The following is a 26,182-nucleotide window of genomic DNA, read 5'->3' as shown; positions in this document are numbered from 1 at the left end:
TGGCTGAAAATCGCCTCATTAAAATTCTAAAAATCTTACAAAGAAGGTAAAATAATGTAGCTATAACTATAAAATACTTCCTTCCCCCACCCTTGTACTTCTATGATTAAACATTTCTTTCTGATTCTGATGACCCAAATAGCTTGGAACCAGATTGTTTTGTGTGTAGAGCTATTTGTATAAGGAACTAACTAAATAAATAGAATCAGAACCCCAAACTGTTTTCATTTGACCTATGATAGCTATGTTTATCTGAGTAAATTTTTCCTTCTTGGTAGACAGTTGAAATACTCATTGCTAATGTTTTCAAAGCCCTAGACCCACACAAACTATGTAGGCAAAATATTGATACATTGGAAACATCAATGTATAATGTCAATATTGTTCTTTAGAGAAACCGCCGGCACCATCACAAGTACAACTGATCAAGGCCACTACCAACTCTTTCCATGTCAAATGGGATGAAGTGCCCACAGTTGAGGGCTATCTTTTGCAGCTGAATACAGACTTACCCTACCAAGCTGCGTCATCAGATTCTACAGCAACACCAAATATGCAAGGTAACATAATTTTCACCTGAAAGCATCCATGCTCATTTGTTTTTTTAAAAAGTTACTGCAGGAAAACCAGTGATGATCGCTTAGTTTTTAAAATTTTTATGATGTTTCCTGCCTGGTTAATCAAGTATATTGCGTTTCAACTTTGAAACTTGCCTGTCTTATCATTATCCTGTGGTAGAATGTATAGATGTGTAGGATACAATGTTTTGTTTTGTTTTTCTGCAGTTCATTCTGATGTACTTTCTTAATTTGACTTGATACTTGACTTCAGGAGATGGTTTTATTTAGCACATAAATATTTCAGCTTTTTTCAAAAGTATTTTTGTACAGCAACAGGCACTTAGAAACATTTTTAATTTTACATGTTCTTTTAGAAAGGATTTTAGTCAACTATTAAGCAAACTATTAAGAAAATAGATAAAATTAAAAAAAAAAGAAAATAGATAAAATTTGATAAAGATACTTTTTAACCTTTAATATATAACTTCCAGAAATACTTGATTATATTTTATTGAAGCTAATTCAGAGCTTGTCAGTATGAACTTTCTTATTCCTACAGGAGTCAGAATGGACCCTCACAGACAAGGCAGTAATAGCACCATTCCTAACAGTGTAAGTTAAAAAAAATTTATGATGACAAATGAATGTTTAAGGTTAGAGTCTCAATTTTTATTCATATTTTTAGCATATTACCCTAGGACAGAGGTTCTCAACCCTCGCTGCATATTAGAATCACCTCTGAGATTAAAAAACAATCATACACAGAATCCCAGCCTTTTCCCAGATTTAGTGAAGCAGAACCTTTAGGATGTCCTCCATGTTATTCTTTATGTTCCACAAGTAAGTGAAACTATATGATAATTGACTTTCTCTGCCTGACTTATTTCACTCAGCATAATCTCCAGTCCCTTCCATGTTGATGCAGAGTTTGGGTGTTCATCCTTTCTGACCGCTGAGTAATATTCCATTGTATATATGGACTACATCTTTATCCATTCATCTGTTGGAGGACATCTTGGCTCTTTCCATGGTTTGACTATTGTAGACATTAAGGAGGGCATGTATTACATTGAGCACCAGGTGTTGTACATAAACAGTGAATCTTGGAACACTGCAGCAAAAACTAATGATGTATTTTTTGATGACTAACATAACACAATTAAAAAAAAAGAAGAAAGAAACTTTAGGGTGATGCCCAGTTAACTGCGGTTTTAAGGAACACTCCATAGATCACTATGACAGTAGCCTTGGTTAAGAACCCCTCTCCAAGGGCGCCTGGGTGGCTCAGTGGGTTAAAGCCTCTGCCTTCAGCTCGGGTCATGATCCTGGGGTCCTGGGATCGAGCCCCTTGTTGGGCTCTCTGCTCAGCAGGGAACCTGCTTTCCTCTCTCTCTCTCTGCCTGCCTCTCTGCCTGCTTGTGATCTCTGTCTGTCAAATAAATAAAGTCTTTTAAAAAAAAAAAACCCAATTTATAAAAAAAAAAAGAATCCCTAACCAAGAGATTGAAGTCTCCCCTCACTACACATAGCTTCAGAGGGTAATCTCTTAGAGTTTATACTTACAGTATCTTGAAATCTATCTTTTTGACATTTCTAAATGTCACACACACTCATTTTAAATTTCAACCAATACTTCGAAAATGGATGTGAAATATATTTCTTTACTATGTACTTTGCCGACCAAAGTATATGAGTTGCTAAATTGAGCACTGATGTTTGTGAGGTTCCTTCTTGTTTATGAAGGGCTTCACAATAGATATTTGTAGAGACAATGAGTAAGTTTACTAGGATTTACACTGGTTTTATATGGCAAACTTCTGTCTAAATATGCAGTAGATTGTTTTCAAGGAAAATGATGTAGGCATAAGCACATGTGTTCTGAACATGGCTATATGATGGACAAATAGCTTTAGGGCCATAAGAAGTTGTAATTGACTATAGAGGTATAATTAACAATCAAGATGGAGACAGAAAAGTAACAAACAGGTAAGTAAAAAGAGGTAGCAATATTGGGGTTTTTGAATGAAGCCACATCACTTCTATGGTGCAGTAGACTCATAGGTATTGCTATGTGTAGTAACTGATACTCACAATGATCTGAATTATCAAAAAGTCTAAATATATTCATTATAGTATATATCAGAGTACAGAAACAGACTTAGAAAGATTCCTGTCTAAAATGTTTAATGGTAAAGAATATTGATACATGTATGTGTTAAATCTTGATCTCTCTTTGGAAAACTCAGTCATACAGAGTAATTCATTCGCTTGAACTGAGATTTTAGTTTTAGGAGTCATCAAATCTTTAATATCCATATTGACCTTGTTAAGAAAATTTGATAAAAATGTTAAACTTGGTAGCTTTGGAATTGTCTCCTGTGTTACATATGTATTTACTTGAATACTACTACCACTTATAAAAATGTTGTGTTTTTTTCCCTCAGAATATACCCTCCCATTCCCCTTCAGAACCTGGTCCTTTCAGAATGGAGATTAAGTGAAGGAATTGTTTTCTTAAACTACTGTAAAATTTAAAGAATAATCCTGTACAAATTAAGAATATAATTTAAACTGTTTTATATCTTGGTAAATTTATTTTCAAAAGCATTTAAGTTGTAAATTATTTTGCTTATTTTTTACATGTATTTTTATTCAATTGAACATTCTTCCTACAATAAACTATTTTATTTCTTATAGATCAGTGATACAATGAACAGTACAAAAACTGAATATACAGCTATGAAAGGAACTTCTGTGAAAAACAGACCAGATCTCAAAGCATCAACTGATTCTAATGCTACTTTACATTCATCTTTGGCAACTAATGCTTCTAATCATAATAGTTGTGTCGTGGATGTGCTAAGGAAAAATGAAGGTATAAAGATGGCATTTTAAATAAAGCTTTTTACAATAGTAGGGAATTTTGTCTTTGGAAAAGTAAATGTTCTATGGTTTCGATCCATTTTCAAAATAATAATAAGCTTTCCATATTGACTCTAGTTGGAGATACCAAGATACCAAGGAACCACTTACCTGAATAGTAGTGCTTAGTTATAAGCTACAAAATTCAGATGAAGCAAGCTCTTCTATGACATTTGAGGTTGGCCAGTATTGCATTGTCCCTTTCCCATTACTGTATTTTCTTAGCACTTAGAACTATCTGAAATTATTTGTTTTGGGCAGAGATTTTCTTGTTCATCTCTATTTCCTCAGCACCTGAATCCATGCCTGGTTAATAGTAGTCACTTAGTAAATATTTGTTTAGCAAGTAACTGGATTATCCTCAGAAAGAGTTCATTTATGAGAACTGTTGATTACATTCTACATTCATGGGACAGTTTGTAATTCAGTGAACTTTGTAATTTAAAGTGAGTTCATTTGAATATTCTCATGCCATTTGAGATTCATTAAGCATTGTGCCTTATTTAAATATCTAAAATTATTTTATAAATCTCATTCTGATATGTCTGTGACATAGACACGCGTGACTGTATTTTTAATTTGAAAACTTCGTGACAGCTGATAAAAATCTAAATCCTCTTCCATAATGCAAACTTAACAGTATGAGTATTGTTTTTATTTCCATTTTTCTTCTTGAGTCCATGATAGATAAAGTATTCAAGGAAAATAATTTGCTATCATTTTTCCTCCTTTCATTATGTGTGGAAAAAGAGAGCACTTTTGTTTTCTTGATTTTCTGATGGAATGATTTGCTCAAAATTATAAAAGCCTGGTCCTGGGCTGCAGCTTATATTTCTGTCTTCTTCTACTTCTTCTTTTTTTTTTTTTTTAAGATTTTATTTATTTATTTGTCACAGAGAGAGAGAGAGAGAGAGCACAAGCAGAGGAATAGCAGGCAATGGGGTTAGGGAGAAGTAGGCTTCCCGCTGAGCAGGAAGCCTGATGAGGGACTCAGTCCTAGGACCCTGGGATCATGACCTGAGCTGAAGGCAGATGTTTAACCAACTGAGCCACCCAACCACCCCTATTTTTCTTTCTTACAGTGATTTTCTATATCTGTCTTATAAAGAAGTTTATATTCTTAGAAAACAAGAGCTTTGAGATTTCAGATGCACTCTAAATCCTACATTGTAAGGCAGTTTGGATAAAATTAGTACTAGGCAAATTGGAAAACCATAGTGGTTGTACAATGACTGTATCTGGCAGACATTCAAATATATGAATGAATGGCTACCCAATGTCAGGTTAACAAGAGAAGATTGGACTTTTTCTCTGTAGGTTAGAGTAGCTGGTATGTTTCAAAAGTGGGAAGAGTGACATGATTAGTTGTTGTTCTTGCTATTGTTCTTATTGTTTGAAAAGAACTCTCTGGCTCACCATCAGAACTATAGTAGGAAATGATTGGGAGGCCCGATAGGGTGTTCTTTTAGGACTACAAGAGACACAGAGACTAAAGCAGTGGGTGGGATGGAGAGGAGAGACTATATCATTTCTCAGACTTTTAGAAACTAGCATCCATTATTAGCTTTGGAAACTAGTTGGGTATGAGAAATAAAAACGAGCTGACCATGACTCCCAGTTTTTGGGTTGGAAATTCAATGGATGGTGATATTCTTTATCAAGATAAGAAATACAAGAGCAAGGACAGACTTGGGGAAAAGGTAAATTCAACTTCGGATTTAGTGTTTTTGAGGCACTGAAGAACATATTGGTAAAGATTTCTAATGGTCGTTGGATACTTAGGTGTAGAGTTTAGGTAGTAGTTTTTAGCTGTAAGTAAAATTTAGAAGTTAAGGGTATCTAAAATATAAGCTCCAAGACCAGGGACTTTGTCTGACTTGTTTACTGTGAGATTCCTAGCACCTCACACAGTGCCCAGGACATAGGTATTTGAGAGATTTATGATTTGTAAATGGTAGTTAAAGCATAGGAAGATATGTAAATGGAGAAAAGGGAAGGCTTGGGAATGCCTGCATTTGAAGAGTCATTTTAAGGGGCGCCTGGGTGGCTCAGTGGGTTAAAGCCTCTACCTTCGGCTCGGGTCATGATCCCAGGGTCCTGGGATCGAGCCCCACATCGGGCTCTCTGCTCAGTGGGAGCCTGCTTTTTCCTCTCTCTCTGCCTGCCTTTCTGCCTCCTTGTGATTTCGGTCTGTCAAATAAATAAATAAATCTTTAAAAAAAAAATAATAAAGAGTCATTTTAAGAGAAGAAACCAGCTTAAGAGATTGGAAAGCAGTTCCTAGAAGGTCAGGAAAAGAACCAGAGATTGGTGTCCTGCTTTTTCTGGGCATCACAGTTTGTGACTATATATTTATTGTGTGTGCTAGTCTTTCTCTATCTCATGATTATAACTTGATGAGGTATTAACCATGCCTGCTTTGTTTCAGCATTGTAGAAAGAAGCACAATATCTGGTAAATAGCAAATCTCCGGTGTTGTGGAATGAGTAATTATAAATCATAGAAAGAAACCGCTTCAAAAAGGAGTATGTGGTCAGCATTGTTTACATTGCAGAAAGATCAAGTAAATGGAAATCGAAAGGCAACTTTTAGAAATCATTGATATTTGCCAGAGCCATTTCATTAGAGTAGTGGTCTAGAAACCCAAGTTTGAGGAGGTCAAGGAAGTAGAGACATCTCTGAAGGGAATTAGTGAGGGGCTAAGGTAACGGGGGGAGATTTGCAGGGTCAGAGAAGATGCATGTTTGTTTGCTTGAGAGACCTGATAATGTTTATGGACCAATGGCCAAAAACTACTAATGAAAAAGAATCTGAAAACCCTGAAGAGAGAGGAATGATTGATGAGAGAGGTTCCCCAAATGGGAAGGAATGGGACCAAGAGCACAGGAGGATAGATTATCCTTCCTCAGGAGAGAGGTCAGTTCATCCTCTGAAGTGGAAGAGAAAACAGAAAGGATGGCCACAATCACAAACATATTTCTAATTTAGGGCAGGAGAGGCAGAAAACCAAGGGCATGCATTCCTGATGACCTCTATATTTTTCCCCAAAATGAGAATTGATCTATGATTTAGGAGAGTCCAAGAACAATGATTCAGTGCTTAGAGTAGAAGAAGGAGCTGAGACGTTGGACATCTGCTATCTGTATAGTGCAGTTTATTTTGCCTAGTGGTTAATTCATATTAATGACATGTATGGTACTCATGTTTGTATTTTTAAAATTGAAAATAGCAGGAATTGTATGACATGAACATAAGACAGCACAGTTATTGCAGGTATTATGTTAACAATTGATCTTTTCACTTTAATTTTAGGTCCTCATACTTCAGCAACTATAGGTGTTCTAAGTAGTTGCCTGGACTTAAGAACAGTAATCCCCGAAACTTCTGTATCCAGTTCTGTTTCCAGCGCACAAACTATGGTAACCCAGCAGACCATTAAAACTGAATCATCCAGTACAAATGGGGCAGTTGTTAAAGATGAAACTTCACTAACAACATTCAGTACCAAATCTGAAGGTTTGAAATGTGTTTCACATACTGTATTTTGAACCATTTTTGTATATAAATTCATCAAACTTATTTGTTTAGATGGGAATTGCATTTCATCTTGGATTGAATCATATATAAACAGATAAAACATTTCAATGAAAATTATTATATACTCTGCTGCCTTCCATAAAATATTTAAATCAGCACACACTGAAATACATTCAGAATATACTTATCCTACTGTGAATATGTTCAGCAAATTTTTTTTTCTATAGAAAGGATTTATTCTTTAGACTTTGGAGTAACAGTTCTCCCAGATTGATTGATTTATTTGATTTTGTACATTCTCATTTCATTCTTTTGCAATAGGAATTGTGTTTCATCTTTGGTAAACATTCTCTGAAGTTCTAGTTAGTCTTCAAACCCTTGAGAAGTGAACTTTGTGAATTAGTTCGAGTTAGAATTGTGCTTTTCTCCCTCTGGCTCTTTTTTGTATGTTTATAAATTGTATTTTAATGTGTCTGTTTGCGAAGTGATTACGTAAGTCTTATATGATGAATTGTTTGGTTTTTAGTTGATGAAGCATGTGCATTGCCTGCATCTAAGATCAGCCGTGTAGAAGCACATGCTACAGTGATGCCATTTTCTGTAAGTATATGACTTGAAGATCATATGTGTTTAAAGGTGGAATGCTGAGCAACTTCAGCATAAATTCATGAAAAGATTCTTGGGTGTCCTCTAGTAATGACTTGCCAAAGACTGAAAAATGAAGGCTTGAATAGAAAACATGTTTACAATATAATGTTAAGTGAAAAAAGCTGCATAAAAATTTGTGTGTATATATATAAATACATATATTTTTATAAATATACTATGATCCCAACTTTATTAAAAGATACACACGATACATACATTCCCACTCTCATGTAAGTCCACGCACATCCACACTATAATGCTAGATGACTTTCTCCAGGCTCTGTGGCCACAGATAATTTTTACTTAATCTCTCTGGGCCTTCAATATTTTTGTATAGTGAAATTTTGCTGCTTTTATAATCAGAAATATGAGTGTGTGCATGTGTACATGTATATGTATAAGTTACATTAATGTCTTAAAGAGTAAAAGGACATATTACAGAATATAAAATTTCAGTGGCTCTATTGCTAGCTATTAATTGGGAGAACAGCAAAATACTGCAGTATTGGGTGGTTAGACATACCTATAGGGTAACCCAATTATCTGACATTAAGTTGTTTTATGAAAGGCCAAAATTGGTCCACAACTTAACTTAAAATGCTAGGTATGTGCCTCACAAATACACCATGATTGTCTTAATGAGGTAAATATAAGGATAATATATATGTGTGTGTGCATGTGTGTGTATATACTTCTTAATTTATTTTAAAATTATCAGTCATTGCGACTTTATTGCTATGAGCAAGAGTTTTTATTTGACCTATTATTTACCTCTTGGAAGTCTTAAGAAGTTTTGGTTTTGGTTTTAGTTTTCTTTCAATCATGATTTTATGGATTTTGATCAGATATTTACCTTTATCAGCTTTCACCTTTCCAGAATATTAAGTCCTAAAGTTCTTAGACTCTTCTCAGGGAAGAATTATTAAAGGGAACTTTTTTTCTCCCAAATCTATTTTGCAACACATCAGCCAGAATGGTATTTGTTATTTCAGTTGGAGCCAGTTGTTTTATAAAAGTTGTTGAAGAGAGTTTTTACAACTTTAAAAATGAAAGCAAGTTTAAAGATACTCCTTTAAAAAAAGAAAAACAACAACAACAAAAAACCCTTAAAGACTTTTTCTAGGTAGCTCACTTTGTCATGTGTGATAGCCTAAATAATAAATACTTTGAATTATAAGTATGTACCTCTGCTGTTATATATTTAAGACAGAAATAAGTAACTGAAGTGCACATTTGTTTTGAGCTTCTGGAAACAGTGTCTCATTTATAAAGAAGATGGCTTAAAAAGGTTAGTTCCAGGGATAAGTATAATTCACTTATCGCTAAAAGTAGCTTAAGGTAGAGGAAGTTTCTTTGTTTTAAAGCACGGTGAAAAATGTAAAACTGTTGAATCTCCTCTTTAGTATATACTAAAGTATATTCAAATTGCATTTTAGTTTTGAACATTTTTTCTCCTTTTAGGTTTGGAGAATCACAGGTATTTAAATCAAGTGCAAAGGTCACTGAATTTCTGCTAGTTGTTTTTGAATCTAGAAATAAGCCAGCTTGGAATGAATTTTTCCTTATTTGCTCCTTTTGGAGCAAGGTATAATGTCACACTAAAGGGATTACATTTTCTGAAAGGGTCTCTGAAATGACAATGTTCTATAAAACAGCTGGCATTTTAACATATCACTGATTGGAAAGCATGCTAACTCCAGCTAGGTTGATAGTACAGAGCTACTGACTTGCAGAATGCCTGTCACTCCCTGTGTTTGAATTGGCATCCCTGTTTCACTGTCAGTTGACCTAATCTGTTAAGAGTTTATTTACTTATGAGCTTTTAATGTTGTGGTGTTTACCCATATACCTATTTGTAGATCACTGCATGGATTTATTGAATCTTGAAGTTTCTTAAATGCACAGTAAGAGTCCTGATAAATTTTTCTTTCTCTGAAATTAGAAAGAGACTCCTTCAAATCCAGTGGCCACAATGAAAGCAGGAGAACGACAGTGGTGTGATGTAGGAATTTTTAAAAATAATACAGCTTTGGTGAGCCAGTTTTATTTGCTGCCAAAAGGAAAGCAAAGCATCTCAAAGGTAGCTATTGATATATTTCCTACCCTGTGAGTTACAAATTTCATGAATGAGATCTTTTTTTATAGCCCTGATTCAAATCACTGGAAAGCATGAAATTGAGATCTGTCTACAATCTGTAATTGAGAGTTCTATCTATATGCCTAATTATCTTGTATTCTTTATTAAGGCACTATTATGGAATATATCATGAGCAGATCACTTAAAAAGCCTCATACAATCACTGGAGCTGGATTTTGAGTCATAAAGGATATATACAGATAAGGATTTTTTGGAGGATCTCTAATTTTGTTACCTGGTGTGTTTAGAGAATGGAACATTTTTTCTTACTGAGAACTTTTTCTTTTTTTTTAAGATGTATTTATTTATTTAGCATGTGAGTGCGCAAGTCAGGGGAGGGGCAGAGGGAGAGAAGCAGTCTCCACACTGAGCGTGGAGCCTCCGTCTCAAGACCTGGAGATCATGACCTGAGCCGAAATCAAGAGTCTAATGCTTAACTGAGCCACTCAGGTGCCCCTTTATTGAGAGTTTTTTTCAATTCTTGATTTCACAGCTTAAAAAATTTAAGAGCTCCTGTAGGTTATTGGAATATAGTCTAATTTTTTCTTGATTCTGAAACCCTGTAAAGAAGAATTCATATATATGCATTATGAAATCAGTAACCCTAAGAATTATGAAATCAGTAACAGCTCCAAAGCACATTGAACTGATTTTTTTCTGGAATGGGGAATTTCAGAGAGTGAATTGCCTAGACCTACATAAATGAAGAACTTATCATTTATCATTACATTTTAGTTTCTCTAATATTACCTCTGATATCTCTCTTTCATACAGAATTCCTCCCAATTCTTGACAAAAATAGAAATCCTCATTAATAATTTTTTAGTATTTTACTAATGAAATTTCTGGCAGGAGTTTGATTTCATATATGAGGAAATAACAATATCTAAGGGCCTAGTAACTACCTGTTTTTCCCAAAAGAAAAACAGCATAAAATTTAGAACCAGTAAACTTGGGTTGGAATCCTTAGTTGCGGTACTCAATAGTGTGACCTCAGACAAGTCACCTATTTAACGTCTCTGAGACTCAGTTTCCTCGTCTATAAAATAAAAATGATCCCGCTCCCTTAAAAATGGGAATGATACATTAGCACTACCTGCCTCTCAGTGGTGCAGTGAGAGGGAGAACATGTCAAAACTGTTTGAAATTTGTGAATGTTATGAACTTCCTACCCAGAATATGCAGTTGTTTGACATTTTATTCAGCATCTGCCAAATACTAATTTTTAAAATGCTCTATACTACATGCTGGTCACTTCTCTTCTGTCAAGCTTCCTTGCCTATATCCAAAGGGTATTGTTCCTCGATAGACTATTTGAGAATAAATCTTCTGAGATTTCTAATTAAGTTTACATGGATACAACTATCCATGTAAAGTGATCGTTACTTTGTTTATATGGTTGCCAGGTTTTTCTACCTTCATATTGTGCAGAACACATCAATTTCTTTTTATAATCAGTGATTTTTAACTGGAAACAGTACTTTTCCTATGGGTAAGAATCACTAATCCATGGGCTTAGTTGCTTTTGTATTGGAAGGTTTATTCCAATACAAGGGAAATAAATGTGAACTAGAACCTTAAAACATGATTCATTCTTTAAAAGTTTTCTTGTTGAATGACAAAATGATGAATTGCACCTTTTGACTTTTGCATGTATTACATTTTAGATAGGAAATGCAGATGCACCTGACTACAGTTTACTTAAGAAACAAGATCTGGTTCCAGGCACAGGATACAGATTCAGGGTTGCTGCCATCAATGGTTGTGGAATAGGCCCTTTCAGCAAAATCAGTGAATTTAAAACTTGTATTCCCGGTTTTCCTGGAGCTCCTTCTGCAGTCAGAATTTCAAAGGTGAGATGTCAGGTCAAGGCGTGGTGATTTAGTTATTGAAATTTTGTACATGAAGTGAATATCAGTTTAGAGTTTATTGTTAGTATCTGATAAAATGAGAGATATCTAAAAAGGGTGGGTAAATGTACACCTGAAACTAATGTAATGTATGTGTCAACAGTACTTCAATTTAAAAAAAAATTTAGGTCTTAAATTAAAGGGGTAGATTATAAGTTTAAAAAATGTTTGCTATTTACTCCTAATTTTAAGGACCAAAGTTGAAGCAGAATTACAGCATCCAAATAGAGAGTCAGGGAAATCTGGTATTCATCTTAATATTAACTCTGTTCTTATTGTATGGAACCAAAAAGTTTGTGCTGGAGAATTTTAATAGAACACATGAAATTGAATTATATTTTATCCTAAGGTCCTGCCCCTCTTTAGAGAAGAAAAGATCTGCTTTCAGGTAAGAAAAACCCCTTTCTTAGGATGGTACAGGCAGACATTTAAGCCTAGTTATGATATTGAAAAATGGGCATGAATTAAACATTGTAGATCCAATTAGGTTTGTTAAAAATCAATAATAAAAGTTCTAGTATCTAATGCAATTACTTCAGCGGAAAGCATTATTTTGTGTTCTAAAGATAGACTCAACATTATAAGTGATATTAGAGAAAACTCTTTCAGAACCTTTACCAGCTTTTGTTTTGTTTTGTTTTTCTCCTCTCTTCAAGAATGTTGAGGGTATCCATCTCTCCTGGGAACCTCCAACTTCCCCTTCTGGAAATATTTTGGAATATTCAGCCTACTTGGCTATCCGCACAGCACAAATACAAGATAATCCAAGTCAACTTGTGTTTATGAGGATTTATTGTGGTCTTAAGACATCGTGTATAGTAACTGCCGGGCAGCTTGCAAATGCACATATTGATTATACATCCAGGCCTGCCATTGTGTTCAGGATATCGGCAAAGAATGAAAAGGGATATGGACCAGCTACACAAGTTCGATGGCTTCAAGGTAACAATAAAAAAGCACCTTTAAATTGAATTTTTTTTTTTTTTTACTGAAGCTATTGTGATGATTATTTATTAGTAGTAACTGGTTTTGAAGATTTGTCATTTTAAAGAGTATTCTCTGACTGTATTTCTAGCACTTATGAGTTTGAGTTTGTAAGTTGTTCTTAAAATGTATTTGCTCAATTTTAGATCCAAATAAAAATAGAAAAGAAGCAAAGACTCTCTGAAAATTAGTATATGGATTCGTCCTTACAGTTATATAATTGCTTTTTTATAAAGTAAAATAGTAAATGTAAAAGCTAGAAGACTTTATTACCCCAATATCTTTTCTAAAGGCCATGTAATTCAGTCATCCTAGAGTTATTGAGATAATTCTAGTAACTGGCTGTTGTACACTGCGCTGTCTTACATAGTAAATATTCTCTTCATTGTCAAGGACCCGTCTTTGACTACTCCCTTTAACTTTATTATTCTAGATGAGCAGCGGTCCTATTAACACCTATCTTCTAGTGAATAACATTTGTGATACTAATTTTGATAGCCGCTATTTAATTCATTTCTTTGTCTACAGTTAGCACAGAGCTTAAGAAATTACAAAAGAAAGAAAGAGGAGAGTTTGGAAACTCTGATTTTGAATTTTTATTATTTTCCAAGAATCATGGCAAAATACAAAAAAGTAATGGGTTTTCTTGATTCATACCTGATGTATTGGACTACATTTTTGGCCAAAGCACTTAACTTACCCAGTCCTTGGTTTCCTTGTTAATAGAAGACAGAGTTAAAATAATTTACATTTAAGGTTTCTTTCAGCACTAAAATTCTGTATTTTCATCAGAAGCAAAGTATATCTGTGAACATTTTAACATCTGTCTTAATGGCTCTAACTTTGCTTTTGCTGAAATTAAGAAAACCTTCGTAATTTAGAATTCAAAATTGAAACACTTATGTCCTCCTCACTGCAGAGAGAAGCACCTTAACAGAACACAAGTTTTCAAATAGTGTTTTAAACATTTGTAAGATTTTTGTAAATGCTCTAAATGTTTTATTTTTGCATTGTTTTTACCTCAAAATTGTATAAACTTTTTTACAACTGAAATATAAACATTAGACAGCTCACTCAGGTCCCACTGCAACCTTAAAGATACAGATAGGCATGATGGGTCCTCTGCCACAGGTAGCTTGTTTTGAACCTTTTTGGAATGTCATGGTTCCACTGCCTGTTCAGATCTGGAATGGAAATACAGAGCAATAAATGCAGAAAAGGTAGTTCACACTACAAGCTGCAATAACCGCACAGGCCCAGGCCTATCTTTTTTATACCATGTAACCTTACTCCAGTTTAGGTTGACTGAGTAGCTGTGTCCTCGAGCTTCACCTAGAATACTCCCAGCCAAGATGGATTTAATTGTGCAGAATTGATATATATGTATGTTCCAGTTACTAATTTAAAATGTATAGAATATTTTAATATATAATTTTTGTAAAGAACTGCGATTTTTATACTACAGTATTTGTAATTAATGTGTCTCACTAATTAAGTTTCTCTTGAAGAAAATATGCAAACTGTTAGACACATAATGAGTGATTTCCAAACTCTAAAGGTAAAATAAATGCACTACTCTGGTGTTGTTAGAATACCTTTTTTGTGGCTGTATGAATCTTTAATCTTTAAATGTGTATTTTACAAACAATGTTTACAAGGAGCTTCTCTGGTTTGTTATGTCAGCACCTCCCTTGGTGAGAGCTTCATTCTGCATTTGTTAAATTCATATGCTTTGCTTTTAGCATATGCTTGCTTTTTGCACTAGTAGAATTTTAACTTACCTCATTATTATGTTTGTAATCATTTGTATAGCTTCCATAATATGTCTGATATAGGCTAAACAAATACTTAACCAAAGTTAAAATAAATGGTAAGCAATTTTGCACATATTAAATGCTAGGTTTTGTTGTGTATATGTGTGTGTTTAGTTATAAAAGAGTAAGAATGGAAAGTTAGAGTATATGTTTCAAGTCCGATTATTTTAATGATCTGTTTGCTTTATTAGAAAAAGGTCTCGCTTTTAACTCCTTATTCTCTGCATTAACAATTTGCGTCTCAAAGCATTTCTCTTAATGACAAGGACTAAGTTGACTTTAAGCAAAGAAAAGAATATTTGAGTGTGCACATTTATACCTATTTAGTATTCAGTTTAGTTTACTTTGCTTACATGCCTCAACTGTGCTGTGAACCTGTGGTTCTAACATACATTTTATTTTCTAGAGAGAAAGGCACTCTTTCTATACACCAAGGGATTTGTGAAAATAACAAATGTTTTTACTTTGAGGATCAGCCCAGATTCTGTTATCATTTTTTGGCATTTGTACATTAAGCAGCAGTCACATTTATGGGTGACTAAAAAGTGCCATTGAGAAATCTCTGTGGCGTGACATTAATAGTTATTAATAGATCTTCAAGCTGTGTGTCATGAATAGAATGAACTAGGGTAAATAACAAGAAAAGTGCATTTAGCTTCCTATGATTCGCACATTTTCTGAGTGAAGATCCCTGAGTAGCAGTGGGCTAGATCATGCAGATACCTTTCATAAGAGGATTTATGCTGAGTTAAATGACTTTCCTTCTCCTCCCTACTGGATAGGTAATTCAGATGTACAAGCCTATGTGCCACAGTCCGCTTCCTGGGCTCTAAAACTTTGGTTCACATGTGTAGTAAAAAGATTTTGATGTTGCATGCTCTTAGAATTATGTTTTCTAAAATATTGTATTGGCTTCATTTTAGTTTAGTAAACTGTTTTGGCAGTTTAACTAGAAATAGGATATTATAAGCTCATTTTTTATCCACATTAAAAAACAAACAACAACAGAAATAATCTGATTGCATGTATGAGGCCCCCTTGCCCTATAACCCAATTACATAAGTACAATCATCTATAAGAAAGTAAAACTGTTGATCCATTATTTCAAAGACTTGTAGCCTAGCAAAGATTTGTTCTGGTTAGAGAGACAGTCTACTATAAATGAAGGTATTTTTATTTTTAAAAATTGCAGCACTTGTAGCATAAAAATCATATGTAACATTGGCTATGAAGAGATAATTAGTATTTAAAGTTATTGCCATAATCTGACCATGAATGAAATAGGTTGCAAAATAGACTTGGTCTTTGACTGCTTAAGGTGTAAGTGATGGTCAAGTTTTCCAGGACTGATTTTAGGCAGTTTTATGTATTATGTACCAATGATCTGTAAAATAAAGCACCTTTTCTATTATAATCAATTACAGATGTTATTTATTTTGAACTCTATGAGAGAAAAATTAGTGATTGCAGAGTAAATCTGTAGAAATGTTGACTTTATATTGTTCACTTAAAATAATATAGGCAATCTCATAAAGAATAGATTGTCTCCCAAAACTTGTTTTTAAGTTAGTGGATTGTGTTCGGAATCATGTTCTCATAGAAATGTAACCCGTATCTCTCTAACCCTTTTTGTGGCTGAGCTCATATGCAAAAAGGCACGTGGCTCCTGGAAACAGATCTAAACTGTTGCCATCTCTTCTTTGTCCTTTATTCACTCTTAATCTTTTGTCTTTATGCTTTACACTCACTTTCATTCACTGCAGCCAGACTTCTGTCCTGCTACTCCATTCAAAATGGCTCTAGCGAAGGTCCAGGATAACTTCTCATTTCCCAAATCTGGTGATTACTCTTGTCCTTCGTAACTCAGCCGCTCCCTGGACACTTGGACATTTTCTTGATTTCTGTGATAACTGCTCGCTCGCTCTTTCCATACCTCCTCCTGTCTGTAATCCCCTTTTCCACTTGCACCTGCCTCCATTCATTTTTTTTCAAGACTCGGGTCCTTTTTCAGGATTTCAGTATGGAGCCTTTCTTGATATGCCCCATATCCAGGTAGATTTGCCCTCTTCTTCTTGTGCCCCCACTATCCTTTGTCAGTCTTCTGTCATAGTAGCCTAAAACACATTGTATCCTTACTTGTTAGCATTGTTATCCCTCTTTGCGAGAATGGTGGTAGGTCTTTGAGGCAGAGACTGGGTCTTTATATTTGTTACATATCGGCCACTTACCTGGTACTTAAATACATTAACACATGGTTAAAGAAAATTGTCATTTTTACATCTCTCCTTATTCTCACTCCCCTCTCCCAAGTTGGGGTGAAAAATGGGAGGGAGGCTTTGATAAGGAAAGAGATTTTAGCAGGTTAGTAAGCCTCTGGGGGAAATACTAACTCTAGCTTTGTCTTATCCTGCCCTGCTCTTACTTAGGTTTCTAAGAGAAGTTCTGGGATAAATAAACGATGTGTCACATATGTACTGAGCTAAAAGGGTTTTAATCTAGGTATGCATAGATCTCAAGTGGAAGTTTTTGATCTAAAAAGATCTGAGCATTTAGTGAGATTCTTGGGATATTGCTGAATTACGATTTTTAACATTGGATGTTCCAGAAGATGAGCTAAAAATATTTCCAAACTATTTCCTTGTAGGAAAGCCATGGACAATTGTCTAGTATTAGGGAAAAAAACATACTTAATACTTAAGCACAGGGACTTCTGGAAGACAAGGAACATGAGCATCGACACATACCAAGTTAGGCCACTGTTGTCACGTCTGAGTTTATTTCTTATCCACTGGAAAACAATATGACATTGGCACAACTTCCTTCCACATTTCGCAGTTATAATTCAGAGTCCCTGTACTAATCTCTAACTCAGGAAGACCTTTTTTTTTTTTTTTTTTTTTTTTGTCATGCCTGGAAAAACATGAACTACACCATTCTGGGGAGAAATAAACTCTATGAACTGAATGGAGAAAGAAAAGGCTATGAAATCCAAGGATACCAGCCTCCTTGTTCCAAATAGATTTCTATATCTTACTAAGTATCTCTTTGCTTCTTTCCTATTCTCTTGAGGAACTAAAATTTAAAAAAAAAAAAAAAAAAAAAAAAAAAAAAAAGTCCAGTTGTGAGATTGTTAATTTCAGCAAGCTCATCTGAAACTGTTAGGATCTTTTGTGTATTGAGTATCTTGGAAAAGTTGAATTGGGGGGGCCTGGTATTTAAAGGTCATCATATTCACAGTCTGACTACCACTTCTGCCAGAGGCTCACATTCAAAGTCTTGAGAATATAGGGCTATGAAGCCTGTGGCCTTAGAAGACTAGGAAGTCATAGGTGTGAAAGTATGGAAGCAACAGAAGGATTCACTATTTCCTGATTTGATTTTGCTGGTTCAACAAAAAGTCTTTGCAGGGTATTTAGGAATGTCAGGGTGTATCCTCCTGAAGATAAAAACGTAAGAAGAATGAGCTAGTGGCATATCAGATACGAAAGCTGTTGCAGAGAAAGAAATGGCCCCCTTCCTACCCACTCCCCCTTCCTGGTCTCCTTAGCACCCACGGATAAGAAGCTAAAGGACCCATCATTCCTCAGCAAGAGAACTGAGGAAAGCACGGGAGAACCTGTTATGTCTGAGCACACACAGGTTACAAATAAAAGGAGGTGGTATTTGGTTTTGAATGTGGGGTAACTCTGTCCACTGGTAAATCATGATCCAGTGGATACCCAGCTCTGACCAAAAGGATTATTCATTTCTTGAGTCTGGGGAGACAGAGTGGAGGTTCCTTAAGAACTGGAGAACCGTTCCCTCCTAGTTTCTCTGTCTCTTATTGGAGAGGGAGGAAAAAGCGGCAGGTATTAATACTGACCATCCGGAATAACAAAGGTGTAGGTGTGCCACTTAGGACACCACAGTGTGTGAGACGGTGTCGGGCGTAATGAAGGTGTGACTTTCTGATACAGAGTCATCCCCCCACCCATTCCACCGCTGGGGCAGGGTCGGGAGCTGCAAGATGGTGGAATAGGAGGACCCAGAGCTCAGCCCATCCCACGTTCACAAAGTCCTCCTGCCACTAGTTGCAGTGTAGCACCCCCTGGTGGCACGTCCCTTCCAGCTTAAATATGGGTGAGATTTAAGGTCCTGTAGCTAGCTGCCTGGGACTTTTAAAATAGCTACGGCAATGTCTGGAACTTTCTGGGGAGTTGGCACCACTGTGTTAAACCCACTTGGGGAATCTGGACCTGAAGAATACACCTTCGAGTTCCCCATTTCCTGGGAATGGGTTGTGGGCGTCTTGCTGCAAGGCCTACTCTACCTCTTGCAACAACTCCCAACTCCCTCATCCAAGATAATGAATGACTTTAGCTTGCCGTGTTTGGGTAAAGGAGCTGGATCAAATGTTTAAAGATCTTTTTTTCTTTTCTTTTCAAATTTTGAAATTATATACCAAATTAATAGCTATTTTTGAATCAGGAAAAATTACACCTTAACTGTATCTTATTTAATCTACACAGTGGCACTGCCAGCAATGACCTTGGCAAAGACAGGATTGCAAAATTGTTATGACATTGGTGTGATCAACCTGACACCTGTTATTGATCAGTGTGGAGAAACAAGAAGTACCATGCTCTTTCTGTATTTCTGGATTACCTAGTACATAAATACAGTATTAGAATGTGCCAAAGGGAATCTGCACTTTTGAGAGTCAGAATTCAGTAAAGAGGCAGGGTCTTCATCCATTTATTTTGGGATTTGCATAAGCTATCTTTATTCTCTGCTTTATACAAATGGTTATACGCAGTGAACAAAGTAACCAGCTAACCAGAATCAGGCAGCTGACTCTGATTCAACTTGGCAAAGCAGTCCTGTAATACTGCCATCCTGTTGGATCCTGACCTTCGGGTACCTAGTTAACTTCTGTGAGGAATAGCCCATACTCATTCCTCTTTGCCTGTTATCAGGTACTTATTCCCCACCAGTTAAAATAATTAGCTGATTTGCAGTGCACAGAAGTGGCTGAAATCCGGGGAGATGTTCCCTCTCTTGGTTGATGAAATTCTGTAGTAAATAATCATATGTCTTTTTTCTTTTAAAATATTTCTTGCAAAATAAATAAAATGATCAGACATGTACTCAACCTTCAGCTTAAGAACTAGAACATTCTCAGATACCCAGAATCCCCCCATTTGCCATTTGTCCTCAATCTACATACCACGTAAGGCAAACATTATTCTGGATCTTTTGTTAATAATTCCCATGTTTGTATTTATGGTTCTGGTTCTGCCATTTATGTATGTATCTCTAATAGTATGTGGTTTAGACCTACCTGTTTTTGAACTTTCATGTAAATGATATCATCCTTCTGTGACTTTTTTTCTGACCGTTGTTTTTGAGATTCCCATCCCTGCTCATGCATGTAACTGTATTCCATTTGTTTTCACCGCCGTACAGTATTCCATTGTAGGTGAAACCACAGTTTGTTGATCTGTTCTTCGTTCATGGAGATTTGGATCATTTTCCACTTGGGGCTGTCAAACAATGCTGCTCTGAACATTCTGCCAATTACAATGTAAGCTCTATGCGGGCAGGGATTTTGCCTGTTTTGTCTGACGTCTTTTGAGACATTCACAGTGTCTAGAACAATGCAGAGCACATGGGAGATGCTCAGTAAATATTTGAGGAATGAACGAGTTCTTGTACGTGTCTCATAGTGCACACGTACAAGATTTGCTCCAGAGAAGTGTGTTTTCAAAGTATGGTCCAGGGACCCTTAGGGTCCCTGAGACCTTTCCAGGGGATCTGTGAGGGCAAAATTACTTTCATAAAACTACTAAAACATTATTTGTCCTTTTCACTCTCATTTTTCATGAGTTTAAATATTTTCCAGGTATGATGACCTCTTCACTCTGATAGCTAATCAAGTGTGTACTTGTGTGTTACTGTGTTTTAAAAATGCCTCTGTTTTCATTTCTGTTATGGTAAAAATTGATAAGTATAATAACCCACATGAACAACTGCTCTTTGAGGTCCTCATTATTTCTGAAGGATGTAAGGTTCCGAGTCCAAATAATTGAGAACCACTGCTCTAAGAAGCAGGTTTTACTTGGTCATGCTGAACTGTTTCTTAAAGCCTTGTGGTAGTTCATGTTCCCCTTGACAATGGTTGAGGGCCGTTGCTCCACATCTTAGCAAACATATGGTCTTGACCACCTTTTATATTTGCCAATTGGGTGGTGATTGTATGGTGTCTTACTGTGGGTTTAATTTGCATTTCCCTGATGACTAATGAAATTTGAGTGGTTTTTTTTTTTCATATATGAATGTGTTTTCTCTTGTGTGAAATACTTATTCCTGTCTTTTCCTCATTTGTCTATTAGATGTGTGTCTTTTTTTTTCATTGATTCACGATTTCTTTATACATTCTGCATACCAATCCTTTGTCAGTTAAAGATGTTGTATATATCTTCTCCCAGTTCGTGTATTATCTTTTGTAATTATATTGATGACTCTGTTGATCAGCCTGAAGTAAATTGGTGTCTTTTCAGCAATAAGTCTTCCTAGCCAAAAACACAGTGTTTCCATTCATTTGGTGTTCTTTTAATATCTCTCAATAAACTTTAATGATTTTTCTCCATAAAAGCCTTCACGTATTATATTAAATTTCTTCCTAGGAATTCTGTGTATTTTTAATGCTATGGTAAATTTTTTTTTTAATTACAATTTCTATTCTAACTGCTTGTTACTAATAAAAATAATGTTGCATATGTGTTGATTTTGGATCCAGCAACCATGCGCAATTTTTATTCATTCTAATAATGTATCTAGATGTCCTTTTGAGTTTTTTAATGTAACCATTATCAGAAAGTAGTGGCACTTTTCTTACTTTCTGATCCTTCTACTTATAAGAAATCCCTTCCTTCGTTTTTCTGCGCCGGCTGTGATCGGCGGTACGACACCGAAAAGAACTGATAGTGAACATCCTTATTTTAGCCCCCGTTTTAAGGGAAAGCTTTCAACATGTCATCTCGGTATTTTTTCATAAATGGTCTTTATCAGTTAAGAAGATTCTTTTCTGTTTCTAGTTTGCGAATGGTTTTATTTTGAATGGATATTGCATTTTGTTTAATGCCTTTTTCTCATCTATTTAAATGATTGAACTTTTTAAAGTGTTATTGTATTAAATTACGGTGGTTGACTTTTTAATATTGAACCGACTTTTAATTCTAGGATAAGCCCAACTTGGTCACGGTCATGGTGTGTGTTTTATAATATATTACTGGACTCAGTTTGCCAATATTTTGTTTAGGATTTTTGCTTCTGTTCATCAGTAAAACTAGCTTTATAGTACTCTACTTTTACGTCCTGTCATTGTCTTCTTTTGGTATACTAGCCTCATGAAATGAGTTTTTCAATTGTTTGGTAGAGTTGAAGATGGAAACTAGTTTTTAAAACCATTTGGGGGGCGCCTGGGTGGCTCAGTGGGTTAAGCCGCTGCCTTCGGCTCAGGTCATGATCCCAGGGTCCTGGGATCGAGCCCCACATCGGGCTCTCTGCTCAGCAGGGAGCCTGCTTCCTCCTCTCTCTCTGCCTGCCTCTCTGCCTGCTTGTGATCTCTCTCTGTCAAATAAATAAAATCTTTAAAAAAAAAAAAAAAATAAAAAAAAAATAAAACCATTTGGGTAGATGCACGGGTGGCTCAGTCAGTTAAGTGTCTGCCTTCTGCTCCGGTCACGATCTCAGGATCCTGGGATCCAGCCCCACATCAGGCTCCTTGCTCAGTGGGGGGCCTGCTTCTCTCTCTGCCGGCCACTCCCTGTTTGTGCTCGCTTGCTCTCTCTGCCTCTCTCTCTGACAAAGAAATAAAATCTTAAAAAGTAAAGAAAACCATTTGGTTTTTTAAACTATTTTCTGCTTCTCCCTCTGCCCCCCCCCCAAAAAAAAAAGTTTAAAAAAGGGGGGCGCCTGGGTGGCTCAGTCGGTTAAGCGTCTGCTTTCGGCTCAGGTCATGATCCCAGGGTCCTAGGATTGAGCCCCACATCAGGCTCCATGCTCGGCGGGGAGTCTGCTTCTCCCTCTGCCCCTCCCACTCTCTCTCTCAAAAAAAAAATTAAAACTTTTTAACTTTTAACAATTTTTAACCACTGATTTCATTTCTTTATAGATCACAGTAACATTAGGATTTTATATTATTTTTTCAGTTTTGTTAAATTTAATAAATTTTTCTACAGATTTCTCTACTTCATTAAAATTTTGATATGAAGTTATCCATATTACCCTTTAGTTTCCACAGAATCTGTAGTTATGATCCATTTTCATTCCTGTTAGTTTATTTTGTGCCTTCTCATTTGATTAATCCTGACAGAGGGTTGAATAGTTAACCCATTGTTACTTTAAAAGTAGATTTCTAAATGCTAAGGGTGGGTTATGGTTGTCTTACTCTTTACTTGTAATATTTTGCCAGAGAATAAGAGCTACAATATTTTAATTTTCTGAAATTTGAGACAAGCTTTCTGATATATGTCATCAATTTTCATGTATGTTCCATGTGTACTTGAAAAGAGTATGTATGTATGTATTCCCCAGTTGTTGAGAACTTTATACCTGATTTATTTACAAGAGTCTCAAGATCTCATCATAACTAGATTTCTCAATTTCTCTTTAAGTTGTATTTGCTTTTTCTGTTGGCTTTATTATTAGATGCATACTAATGTAGAATTTTTGGTTCTTTCTTGGTGAATTAAACCTTTTAGAATCAGGTAGTGACTCTTACCTCTATGAATGCTTATTGCCTTCATCCTCATTGTTACTGTAGCAATCTTTTAATTAGTCTTAATCTGAATATCTGGGATCTTTCATTGCCCTTATATTTTGAGTTTGCAGGAGACTCATACAAAGATAAGGCCAAAGAAAATTTGCCTTTTTAACTGCATAGTTAAGTACATTTATATCTATAGTGATTATAAATATAAGATGGATTTATTTCTAGGTCCTCATCATAAATGTCTTCTTTTATCTACTCGCCACTTCTTGCCTTGTCTTTCTTTTTCATTTTCTTATTCTTTTCTCCCCTCCTCCATTTATTGGTTTCTTATTTGAATTATTTTTTTCTTATGAGTTCTATTTGGCTCTTATCGATCTTGTTCTCTGTGTATTCTTTTGCTCCTTATTCATATTTTCTGTGCTTCTTTCTATTCCTTTACATAGTAATTTTCCTGTATTGATACCAATATTGAGTCTTTCTGGGGGATTCTACTGTCTGCTGTATAAGCTGTGTTTTCCCCCCCACTCATGGTGCCATTTTCCTTTAAACTTACTTTTGTTGGAAAATAGGGATTAAGTCAAGTATGGGCTAAAATTGAGATCCTTAAGAGAATATGTTTGCTCTGCCAGATACCCAGTGACTACCAACCTGAGAGCACTTTGTATTATCAGCTTGAAGGTTCTGGGACTTTAGATCCCAAACCTTGAGGGCTGGCCTGTGATTATGGATTTGAGGGTGGTGGTTATTTATCCTCCACCCAGCACCAAGATTGAGATAGGGAAGGTTCCTTGCTGCCCATTTCTCTGCTGTGGCCCTACCAGACTCCAGTCTAGGTGAGCCTGAGACTGTATGTCCAGTCCTCCCTGGGACGCCTGGGTGGCTCAGTCAGTTAAGCATCTGCCTTCAGCTCAGGTCATGATCCAGGGTCCTGGGATTGAGTTCCGCATTGGGCTCCTTGTTCAGCGAGGAGTCTGCTTCTCCCTCTGCCTGCCGCTCCCCCTGCTTGTGCTCTCTCTCTGACAAATAAATATGTCCATTCCCCCACAACTGCTGCTAGTTCAGTCTCCAGAATTCAGCAGAACCCTTGAGGCAAAAGCTGATGGTGGATCCTGCTTAAGAATCGCTCTCCTGGGCACCTGGGTGGCTCAGTGGGTTAAGCTGCTGCCTTCGGCTCAGGTCGTGGATTCAGGGTCCTGGAATCAAGTCCCGCATCAGGCTCCCTGCTCAGCAGGGAGCCTGCTTCCACTTCTCTTTCTCTGCCTGCCTCTCTGCCTACTTGTGATCTCTCTCTGTCAAATAAATAAATAAAATCTTTAAAAAAAAAAAAAAAAGAATTGCTCTCCTCCCTCTGCCCCTCCCCCACCCCCTTCTTCTAAAAATTACTTAAAATTTGTGTTAACTTTGCGCTTGATGTGAGTATTCCTACTCACATGGCAGTCTGTAGTCTATAAAGAATTATAGGATGCTTAGTTGTGCCCTTTGCACGGTCCTGCAAGGTAGTACTCCTATGGTGTGGGCACTGCTACTTGCAAGGTTAGAAATAAAATAATCCTATTTAATAAATACATACACACACACACACACACAGAGAAACTGTGTTTTAAAAGTTATACTTTTTTTTTTTAAAGATTTTATTTATCTACCTGACAGAGACCACAAGTAGGCAGAGAAGGAGGAAGCAGGCTCCCTGCTGAGCAGAGAGCCCAATGCGGGGCTCCATCCCAGGACCCTGGGATCATGACCTGAGCTGAAGGCAGAGGCTTTAACCCACTGAGCCACCCAGGTCCCCCTTAAAAGTTATACTTTTCTTCCAAAGTAAGGAATAACTCTGCCATTTCCTTAAATGGCCATCAGCCCAAATATTATCCTTTGTGTTCTTTGATTAGTGTTTGCTTTGGTCTAAAAAGGGATTTGGTCTTGGTTTCTGGCAGACTGAACACTGGGCAGTATAGATGCACGAATAGGCCTTCTTGGCATAGCCGCCCTGGCTGGAAGGCACTATTATGGCATGTCTTTGCCTAGCAGTGTGTTTTCAACCAAGTACCCGGTGCTTAAGGTTCTGAAATCTCTTTCATTCAGATGTCCTCTGAAACTGAGCAGCCTGAAAAATAGGTGTAGAAGTCTTACTGTTTGCTCTCAAGGATGCTCAAGGAAAACCCAAATTATACCTGAAAGAGGCAATGTTTATGCTGCAGTGTCTGGATATTTTAATCTGAGGTATTGTTGTGGGAGACGGAGGAATTACCTATCAACTTGTATCCACCCCTAAAACTAATTCATGGCCATTAGATTTCTACAGACAAAGCCAGTACGTTTACTGACTTTATTTGGCACCTAGCTGGCATTAACCTTGGCAGAGGAGTGTTTACCGTTAAGGTGCCTGCGCAGGTATCTCTCTACTATGCAGTGCAGAAGGAAACAGTCTCTGGAGGAAGTCGGAGAAGCTGTAACTGCTTATTAGGCAAGTTTACAGTTTGAAAGGTGATGGCCAGAAGCCAGGGAAAAGCATCCGTCCCAATGCCATCTGTGGCCCATGGTTTGAAGAGATTCTGCCTTATGGTTTTAAAATCCTTAAAATTAGGTATAAAAAGAAAAGTAGTCTTTAAAGAAATGTCTAAGCAGCCGTGGCAGCCAGCAAATACTGTGTACAAACCTATTCAGTTTTGGGCGGTGATACTTTCTGTATTTGGTAATTAGTATGAAGGTGTAACAGAAGTTCTTAAAGGCTTTCCTGCTGACGCTTAAACTAAAACCTGAAGGATGAGTGAGACTTAGCCAGACACAGGAAGAGAAAGAATGTTCTAGGCAGAGGGAAGTATATGTGGGCAGAGGAGGCAAAGACCATGGCACAAGGAGCCATGAGACTAGCATGACTGGAGCGTAAAGAGTAAGAGGAAGTGAAACTTGGGGAAGTA

The 26,182-nt window shown here is 36.4% G+C and overlaps 1 protein-coding gene across 5 annotated transcripts in view; it reads left to right on the top strand.

The window, feature by feature from the left end:
- Positions 1 to 21,140, top strand: part of HCFC2 (host cell factor C2) — a 40,931-nt gene extending 19,791 nt beyond the window's left edge. Inside the window, exons 8-16 of one of the 5 annotated variants that reach the window (XM_013051545.2) lie at positions 393 to 560; positions 1,120 to 1,172; positions 3,258 to 3,435; positions 6,795 to 6,998; positions 7,546 to 7,619; positions 9,610 to 9,747; positions 11,472 to 11,657; positions 12,064 to 12,102; positions 12,371 to 21,140. In XM_013051545.2, coding sequence (XP_012906999.1) covers positions 393 to 560; positions 1,120 to 1,172; positions 3,258 to 3,435; positions 6,795 to 6,998; positions 7,546 to 7,619; positions 9,610 to 9,747; positions 11,472 to 11,657; positions 12,064 to 12,102; positions 12,371 to 12,685 — 1,355 coding nt within the window. In that variant the 3' untranslated portion in view covers positions 12,686 to 21,140. Of the gene's footprint in view, positions 1 to 392; positions 561 to 1,119; positions 1,173 to 3,257; positions 3,436 to 6,794; positions 6,999 to 7,545; positions 7,620 to 8,873; positions 8,956 to 9,609; positions 9,748 to 11,471; positions 11,658 to 12,063; positions 12,103 to 12,370 lie in introns of those variants that run through there. The other 4 variants (XM_004743028.3, XR_006608029.1, XM_013051546.2 and 1 more) reach the window with 4 other exon arrangements.
- The last annotated feature ends 5,042 nt before the right edge of the window (positions 21,141 to 26,182 follow it).

Source organism: Mustela putorius, unplaced genomic scaffold (genome assembly GCF_011764305.1).
Source record: "Mustela putorius furo isolate JIRA1106 unplaced genomic scaffold, ASM1176430v1.1 tig00000788_pilon_pilon_pilon, whole genome shotgun sequence".
Lineage (NCBI taxonomy): Eukaryota > Metazoa > Chordata > Mammalia > Carnivora > Mustelidae > Mustela > Mustela putorius.
The sequence above is the reverse complement of the archived record's forward strand: the minus strand, read 5'-3'. Positions and strand labels throughout refer to the sequence as shown.